At 39.2% G+C, this 9,813-nt stretch overlaps 1 protein-coding gene across 5 annotated transcripts in view; it reads right to left on the bottom strand.

The window, feature by feature from the left end:
* Positions 1–954: 954 nt before the first annotated feature.
* The window catches only part of LPIN1 (lipin 1), an 80,138-nt gene continuing 71,279 nt past the window's right edge, over positions 955–9,813 (bottom strand). For 3 of the 5 annotated variants that reach the window (XM_064448050.1, XM_064448052.1, XM_064448053.1), the window contains 4 exons: positions 9,231–9,383; positions 7,311–7,425; positions 5,338–5,441; positions 955–4,513 (listed from right to left, as the gene is read on the bottom strand). In XM_064448050.1, coding sequence (XP_064304120.1) covers positions 4,354–4,513; positions 5,338–5,441; positions 7,311–7,425; positions 9,231–9,383 — 532 coding nt within the window. In that variant the 3' untranslated portion in view covers positions 955–4,353. Of the gene's footprint in view, positions 4,514–5,337; positions 5,442–7,310; positions 7,426–9,230; positions 9,384–9,591; positions 9,784–9,813 lie in introns of those variants that run through there. The other 2 variants (XM_064448054.1, XR_010372370.1) reach the window with 2 other exon arrangements.

The following is a 9,813-nucleotide window of genomic DNA, read 5'->3' as shown; positions in this document are numbered from 1 at the left end:
GTGTTAATGGGATATTCCAGGAGCAATGAATATGTCCTTACAAAGTTTTGTTTGCTGATGCAAAAGCACCATTTCTCCACTTTTTAATTAAAGGGCACCTTCATTTCAAAGCCTGTCTCCAGAGCTCCAGTGTAAATGTTTATACAAGCCAGAGACATACAGAAAATAGAGAAGACTGAAGAAGCACTGACTGCAGGCTGCCCAAATACGGCTGGCTCTTGTATTTTTAACACACAACTTGAGCTGCCGCAGAGCCTTATCAACCCCAAACATCTTTGTTTTCATACCACCTAACACAAGCCTGGCAGTATCACTATGCTGCAGTCAGTTTGCTCAGCAAACCCGGCAGAGGGAGCAAAAGGCAGCGCTGTGTTCTCACGGACAAAAGGAAAGACTGTTTGCTTCTCACCAGCAGAATGGCCAATGTCAAAGAGGAGGAGAGAAAAAAAAAGAAAAAAAAAAGACTATCTGGTCTCATTGCCATGAATGACAACACTCCCATTCAAAACAGATGGCTAGTTTTTCCTTAGGTCACATTAGGAATTAGATGAAACAAACATTAAAACACAAAAAAAAATAAGAAAAACCAACCCCACAAAAAAAAAAATAACCCAACACACACAAAAAACTCTGGGGTGAGGCAAGATTCCTGACTGGTCCAATTTGCTCCAGTTCCCATCTGGTTGCTCTTGGCACCGAGGTGCTGTTCCCATACCCCCAGATCCTGGCCCTGTCTCCCTCAAGGAACTCCTCCCATTTGAAAAGGCTCTGGGTCAAATGCTGCAGCAGAAGAGCAAACATTTTGCAAGCACTGGAAGCTACACCAGATAGCCCCAACCAGGGACAGGCAATTGAGGCTGGAGCTACAAAAGCCAGGCTTTACAGAATTTCAGCAGCTCTGCAAAAGCACTCTGCCACTATCAAAACATATAGAAAAATAGAAAAGTCAGGAAAAAAATTTATATTTGCCTTTATTACAATATATATTTCCACCCTTGTTGCATTCAGCAGATCAAAATGAGGCGTTAAAGTGATTTTCATCATCGCAGTAGCACATACATATACAGAGTAAATACTATATATAAATAGGTTTTGAAATAATAAACCATATCTAGAAATAAAAAATACCCAATACCCTCTTTCTCCTCCCTCCCCAAATTACAACAGTAACATTTTATCTTCAACAGTCACTAATACAACAAGTATGGTATTCTTTCCTTCACATGACACAGCTGGAGCACTACGGTCATCAGCTTCAAGAAAATAAACATTAGTCACTCCTCACTGCTGCATATTCTAGTTTGTGTATTGTATAAATAGAATATACTGTGATTTAATGTGTCTGCATATTTATGTTAGGCAAATATTCTTTCTGTAACAGAAACCAGCATTAGACTGCAAGCACGGTTGAATTTTTCTTTCACAGAAAGAGTAGAAATTTTTTAAACATCCCTTTTTCTTCTACATGAATTAATAAAGCAGTTTAAATATTATGCATAAAATTACTCAACTACCAAATCAAAATGTCTTATACTCTCTGAAGAAGTATGGTGATGTTTCTAGCAGGTCAGGCCAGAACTTTGACTTTCGTCAGTCTCTTTTCTGTGAGCAAATTTGATAAACATTTATTATAAAAACAGACATTCATTTCACTGTTCAGCTCTACTTCAACTTTCAGATACAAAGGGGTATACAGTATGTCAGAAGTAAGGCGTTTAACTTCACAGAATCACAGAAATGTTGGTCAGAAGGGACCCCTGGAGGTCATCTAGCCCAACTTCACGCTTGATCGTCTGCTTCAAGTCAGCCACAACTCTGTTTTAACTGTCTTGAAAAACACAGGGACAGATTCCGCAGCGTCTCAGGGTTACCTGTGCCCGTGCTGCACTACGCCTGAAAATCTGACGGAATTAGAATGACCACTCATTCACACTATCATTTGGGTTGAAATACTAATGGCAAACAAACAACCCTGGATTAGCTATTTAGTAAGTTACAAATAAACACATCACAGGCTTCAACTGTGGAGAACTTTCAAGGACCATCTCTTCCGGTGGAAGCTACTGTATGCAGTACCTTAGAAAAAAGACCTCAACTACCAGTATCAATAAAAACCACAAAACTGACAGCCTCTTACTGAAGAGAAGGATTGGTTTGATTTTGCATAAGAAATGGATTGAAGTAGGCCTTTACCAAAACTGAATTAAGAGGATGCAGTTAGCATATTCATCCGTTAATTCAATCATTAATGACAAGTATTAATAGATACTTAAAGGAAAGCGTGGCTATATTCAGAGATGCAACCATCTCAGTTTGGCAACTTGCAGTCCTCACTGATTGTCTTTCAGAAAATCCATACCACATTTCTCCCGTCTATAAGTAAAAAGATATTTTCATTTTCTTTAAACTTTCAAGAGAGCATAAGCAGTCTGGGTTGTTAAACACACAGTTCTTCCTCTTTGTGTTTGTCTAGTCCTGGTAACTCCGAAGTGGGCGCGCACCTTGCCCAAAGCAGCAATGTCCACATGAAAAGGAAGACTTAGGGAGGGCTCACCAGTGCACACCGCAGCTGTGTAAAGGATTGCACTTAACACTCATACTATCGAAGGCACAGGGAAATCGTAAATTGGCCCCTGACATCGCACAAAGTCTGCAGTGCTAGAAGTTAGAAAAACCCTACTACAGTTACCGTCCTACCTACGCTGCTATCGCTCTTGACATGCAAAACCAGAATTTGTTGAAACAGAACAAATGTGAGGCAGAGCAGCTGCTCCCAAACTTCTGGGTACTAACCGACCACAATCACATACTAAAAATTTCTCCTGGACCACTCTGCCTTCCTATTATTAAACTCTTAACTGAAAACACTACAAAGCAGCTGCAGAACATGTACCATAGCCCCAGCGATCACAGGCTGGCAGAGACCACAGCTTGTGAACCACTGTTTTAGCCATATTGAAATACAATATACATGGAATCCCATGATGCCATTTTCTGTGTTTCAGAGAACAGTTAGACTTTTAAGTATATTTTTAAAGGGGAAAAAAAGGTTTCTTTCCTAGCTACAAGCACATTTTAGGATCATTTGACATGCAGTCACTTGATGCCTATATTTTAAGTAAAGTACCGCATTGTGTAAAGGCAGACCATTTGGAAAACATTATCAACTGATCTGCAGTATTGCTTTTAGCATGCACAGTTAAGTCTTAAGGCAATCAAAAGCAGGTAGCAAAATCAGTATCTACAGCTTGTGTCTGGACAAATAAAGAAAAAAAAAAAGATGAAGAGATTTCATTATCTTGGAGGAGAGTAAATTCTACTAAAAGCATTCATTCTTTATGATACAAAACCAAAAAAAAAATTCCATACGCTAAAAACCCTGAGATGCATCATTCAACAGCATCAAAATTCACATTTTAGCCAAAATAATGTTTCAAATAAAACTACTACATTTTGACAAAATCCTTAGTGTTCTTGGCTCAGTAACGATCCTGAAACTCAGCAAATTCGGCAGATAAGACGTCTTTACTGAAAATTACCGACTTCAGGAAGACGGGCACTATGCACAGTGGCCTCTCTTCCACTTGCACACTTACCTTAATCCAAACACTTATTCTTGAAGCATGGTACTTCTCAAATGGAGAAAGCCTGCCAGAATCTGGCCATCTTATTTAACTTGCTTTCTATTTAGATGACACATCATTTATTTCCTTAGAAAAGTGTTACCATGTCAAAACAACAGGCTGGAATAAATCAACACAGCTCAAGTGGCTTTGATAGCTACACTGATTTACAACAGCTGAGGATCTAGGCCTAAGAGTAATTAACTCTTAAACAAACAGTTGTTGGTCAAGCAAGGGGAAAGAGGAAGAATTATTTGCTCCTTCAGAGAAAGGAATTTTGACATATGGATTGCAACCCCTGTCCGTGTCACCAGACAGTGTCAGGACTGGTGAGCACCTTCAGCTCCCTTACTTGCAGGGGGTTCTTATGAGATGAAAGATGACTTCAGTGATGCAGAAAAGATACAGTAGCACTTTACAACCTTATAGCACATTTAACTGCAACTCCAACATCACTTTTATTTGACCTTAAATAATGAAAATGTATGGCACGATTTGAGGAGCTGGGTGAAGAGCTACAAACGCAACTCCTATTCCTAGCAAGACTCCTCATCACCTGGAAACGTGGCTAAATATGAAAAAGCATTTCTAAATTTGCTCACAGCAAAAGAATACAATGCTCACAACAACACAGATTCCAGTTGAACTGTCTGCAGCAAAAGCCAAGTGCTGTCCTTTCAGTACAAGCTAACTCATTCTTTGAGCCTAGGCCAACAGTTTGGAGATGCAGTTAAGATGAGGTTGGATGTACATCCTGAGTTTCAAAAGGCGGTAGAGGTTCTCTCCAGTAGGTGAACTGACTGAAGGTATCAGAACATGGGAAATCTGAAGAATGGCTTCTTTTCAGCAAAGGGAAAATGTGATCTACCACTTCACACAGTCTGACATAGCTGGAAAATAAACAAATAAAAAGAATGCTGAAACATTTCAGATCATCTTACTTTGAATTTTTATAAATCCCCAACCACTAAGGCATGGCTTCTTTCACAGAGATAAGTCATCCTCCTCAAATGAGTAAAACTAAACTATTTTGGTGCCTAGCTTCCAGAGAAGATTTCTTATCTGAACTGTAAATCCATTCATTCTAAGCAATAATGCTTATCTAGTAAGAAACAGATGCCATTTTCCACCCAGATCACTTGCTAAAATACTCAAGCCCCCTATTTTGCTTCTCCATTTCTGTCCAGCTTCGCTCAAGCAGCTACGTGCTCAACTGACTGTTCACATTTTATACGCATATGGCTCCCCTTCAATTAAGGACACTCTTAACATTACAGAAGGCCATGCCCATTCAGTGTTAAGATGCTACAGTCCCTAAACATCTTGCTGGAAGCCCTCAGCCCTGTGTTCAGGTTTTGTTGTCTGGCTCTTTTAGATAGGAGCTCCAGGAAAGGGAAATTTTGAAAAAGGCTATGAAAAGGCAGGTGGCTTCAGGAAACTAGCCCATTTCATTTTTATGCTGACTAAATGGTACACTGACAATGTCTTTCCATCTACTTTATTCACGTAATATATTAAACAAAATACTAAACAATTAATTCCTTTTTGTCAGTTTAACTGAAGGAAAGTGGAAAGTCTCTATTTTACTCAAAATCTTTTATGTTTTGTTTGAAATCTTTTAAGGAATGAAATGCATCTTTGGGCAACCTGAGTCATAAATTAGAACAGCAAATTAATTCAGTCTATCAGGTGTTAGGGATAAGAAATTACTTACGATGAGATGCTTGTCTTTGCATGCTCTTGTATAAGTTCTCCTTTGGGGTTAACTGTAAATATCCTGTTTAAAGAAACTCCCACCTGTTTGTATGAATAAACATCCTAAAGAAAAGAGAGAAAAAAAGAAGGTACAAAAAAAAAAAATCATGATCTGCCTTTTCACAATAATGTTTATTCTTGCTGGAATTTGCTAAAAGAGGAAACTAAAAAAGTTGCTGCTTGTAAGTGTCAGCAACCCTAACAAAAATACGAGACAAACGTAGAAACAAAGTCCCATCAGAAAGGCACACTGAATCCTCTCAAATGTAGCTACAACATCCATGGTTTTAGTGCCAAAATTACCTTGCCAGGCACCTCTGTCCAACATTTAGGCATCTAAACAGCCCAGTCTCTGAATGTTCACGTGCACGCTGGCAACGGCCAGTGTCCACATTTCTACTGATAATTTCCCTGAGCTATCAATGTTTCTGCTAGTGAACGTATCTCAGCTCTTACAGCACTGAGCAGCTAGGGCTGGGGGATCCACGGTCCTCAGGCGCTTCAGTGAGAAGCCTTTAGGTCTCGTGGAGCCAGTAACCTAACACCTGGCTTACTCTCCAGACACGTCCCATTCCTCTCCACCAACTAAAGAAAGGTAACCAACTGAAGTGCTCTCTTGGTAGTCATACGAGGAAATACAAAGGGTGAAGGACCATTCTCTGAAGACCGAATGGCATGGCCAGGGTACAGGCATACAATTAAGTGGGTTTAGCTTCCATACACCCAAGCTGCATGCCAATGGTCCTTAGCCATAGACCCCACACTAGTGTTACCAGGTTACTTGTTACACATTACTATACTACACATCAGTTTCTACATCAAATAGTACCTGACAATATAGAGCTGGAGGAAGTACCAACTGCTCTGTGGGGCTCCTGGGCATAAATAAGGGGCCCAACTGAGCTAGCATCTAAGTTTAGGTGCCCAGTGAAACTATAAACATCTGAAGCAGGTCTTCTTTACATACCCTTCTGAGAGCAGGATGCTTTCAAAGATTTCAGCGGCACCTGCAACGTTATCTACACTAGTAAACTAAACAGTGTGAGTACCCATTCTCAGACTTGGAAGTCTCTTCGTATTGTGTCAGAATTATTAAACTCTCTATACAACTCCCCTCAAAAAAAAAACCAAACCAACCTCTCCACACACACCATTCCCCTCCCCACTACAGCTGTATCAGATGCCCATTGGGAAGGCTCCATGTCCCAAGCTAACACAGCAATCATATTCAGAAATTGCCTGGAAGACTGCTAGCTGCCTGTGCCAAAACAGTCTTTTGGATCGCATTAACAGTTTAAAAGGAGGAATAGTCACATGCCAGTGTCACTGGCTTTGCCCTAGTCCGTGAGGATGTTTCCTTTTCTGGATAAAAGTATTCTTTGGGCTAGGACAGGAGCAAGAAAAGCCTATTGCCCAATTATACAGCCTTCAAAAAGAGTCAGAGATCTGTCTTCCCCTCTCTGTGCCAAACAACTTATCACTTCCATGCACAGTAGAACCTTTTGATTTCAGTGGACATCCAAGTTCTTCTGAATGTACTTAGAGTTTGAAGAGTACGTTCCACCAATATTCATCAAAAAAATTTTCTATTTGTCCATGAGTATCTCACTGACACTGTATCTGTGTGGAGTAAAATGAGATCAGAGTTTTCACACAAGCTTAAGGGTTTCTTTAGTTAGTATTTCAACCGGTATTTGCTGTTATGCTAACTTATGCAGATAGAACATAGTTATTTTGCTGATCTTCCATCTTTGTCTGCACCCGACACTGCAAGATCCTTGTGGAAGAACCTTTATGTTTTCCTTTGTACAGGGCCTAATAAAAATATTCTTAACTCCCATTTAAAGTTTCTAGGTTCCAATGGAACAGAACCATGAAACAACAGCAAGGTTTCTGTTCTCTGCAATAGAAATAAATTCAGCTATTACTTACAGCAGGTCTGTTTCCAAAAGCAGCATAAAAGGGTTCTGTGTTAGGATAAAACAAATTTTTTATATCCGTCAAACACTGAACTTTGAATTTTTCTGGCTTCTTTTCTATCACCTCCCTGAAATGATAAAAAAGGGAGGCTGAATAAGTACACGTGAAATACAGTACAAACCATTTTATTTTCTTTATTCAACATTTTCACCTGGCTGGATACTCCTATAGTGCCCCCATATTTCCCCAGTAAATCTTCATTTGGAAATCACAGTGCCCATGAAGAAAAAAAATCTCATTCCCAAGCTTACATAATGGACACAGTAAATAAATCCCCTGAAACAAGGGAACTTCTACTGAAACCTATGTTGTAAAGATGGTACTGAGCAAAGAGGGTTGATTACGGGGAGTAGCTGCTAAATAAAGACTTAAGAGACATAAATTGTCTTCAAGTAAACTGCTTCCTGCGAACTGCAGAATGATTTATAGATTATATTAGCCTTCACTGTGTATAGCTCCTTTTTTCTTTTAAAAACAAAAAAGATTGCAACTACCATCTGTGCTAGAAGCACCTCAGCCTGTTGAGATACTTCTACAGTCAGGGTCCCCCATCACTGCTAAGCAGCAGAGGTTAAGAAATAAAGGAATCAGCTGTTTCTCTTCAGTTGCTCCTTACAGAACACAGAATTCATTAATAAACAGAGGAGTTCTCATCTCTGGGCAAAAGCCCTTTCCCAACAGCTTCTCTTGGCAAGGAGGCAGAACAGGTGGCAGAGCTGGAGTTCCCATAACATAGGAGGACGCCAGTATGACACAAAAGCACCCGAGAACCTCAGGATCCCACATCCTAGCGCCAACACATATGTCAAGGAAGATTTGAATAGTACAGAAGCTTCACAGGAGTAATACTGTCCTTCAGAACAGCAGCTCCATGTATAAATCAAAGTTTGAGAATGTGCAGAAGAGGAATAAAACCATCTTTCTTCACTCTTGCATACACCTGATCTCAGAGCCCTCAAAACCACAATAATTAAATCTATGGAAAACAATGAAGTCATTTATTGCCCACATATCACAGCAGTTACAATAGTGTATACTGAAAGATGGGCATTCTTTAGTCTAAACAAGCTACCGAAGAGAGTATCACTGTAAATATATTTCTACATATGAGCAACGTAAGATAACAGTAACTACCCTTTCACTGCACATTTATTATTTAATCAGGCTAAGTGCACTGTACTACCTCCACAGTCTCTTATATTTAGAACACAACCAGTAAGACAGCCTGTAGCATGTCACTCAATCAGGAGAACATTTGAACAACCTTCCATTAAAAATTCTAGTGAAATATATCCTGTCACAGCAGCTTTTAACAGCTTAAAATATTTTCAGTAATCATTTGGCATGCTTCACTGAATTAGGAAGAAGGTACGATATTCATAATCCGTGCTATTATTATTCACTTATTACAGTTCAACATCTAGAAAGAACAACATTGTCCACACAGAATACCACAGTGCAGTCAGGAGTATAATTAGTTTCTTTTTTTTACATGAATTTCTTCAAAACCCACCAAGTAATATTCTTCCATAAAAATATTTATGGCAATCGGAACACCTTACAAGTCAAGACAAGAGTGATTGTTATTAATATATGAACATTTTTCCCATAGCTAAATATTAACACACCATGTTAAACACAAGAAGTCAACAGGCAGTACCTACTGGCAAGCAGCAAACACAGATTTATACTGAGGCCTGTCCAAGAGATTAACTAAGCAACATGACTAGCTTTTGGTTTTTGGTCTCTCTCTAACAAAACTCCTTCTTAATTAAGTTTTGCACCAATATGTAAGGAAAAAAAAAACCATTATGAATGATTTCAAACACTCCCAAACAAAAAGCTGAGAATATAAAAGCGACATTGCAATACCTGTGAAAAGCTGAGAATAAGCTACTGGGACTCAGCAACACTGGCCCTTGTGGGAGCACAGTTCCTCGCTCATTGACCCAGTGCAAGTATCCTCTTGTCATGTCTGCCATTCCAATAGCACGTGCCGAGCAATATAAAAATTTATATCCATTTCTGTGAACATAAATAAATGAAGAAATTACTGTAAAGATAAAGGAGATATTTTGACATTAATAAATTTGTGGGCTTAGTTTTACATAGACCAAATTATGACTTTTAGACTTATGTTTAACCTAGACTTATTTAAAAGGGATAAACACATTTATGCCAGAAACTCGTATAATTAAAATCTGTCTACTCCACTGTAGTTAGCGATTTATACCTAAGAGGGCTCATTTATCTCTGGTCTTCTCATGGCTTGTGACTTCTTATGGTTGGTTCCACTCTGCAGTGGTGGATAGAAATACTCTTAGAATTAACTGAAATGGCATCTGCTAAGAGGAAAACACCTGTCTTGTAATGGTGTATTAGCCTTTGCTGTATTAACAATGTTGTAATCCTGTCTCTTGGGCTCCTGCAAAAAAAAAAGACTAGTCTATGTGCA

Source organism: Phalacrocorax carbo, chromosome 3 (genome assembly GCF_963921805.1).
Source record: "Phalacrocorax carbo chromosome 3, bPhaCar2.1, whole genome shotgun sequence".
In the NCBI taxonomy this organism is placed as follows: domain Eukaryota; kingdom Metazoa; phylum Chordata; class Aves; order Suliformes; family Phalacrocoracidae; genus Phalacrocorax; species Phalacrocorax carbo.
This window is presented reverse-complemented; position numbering and strand designations above follow the sequence as displayed.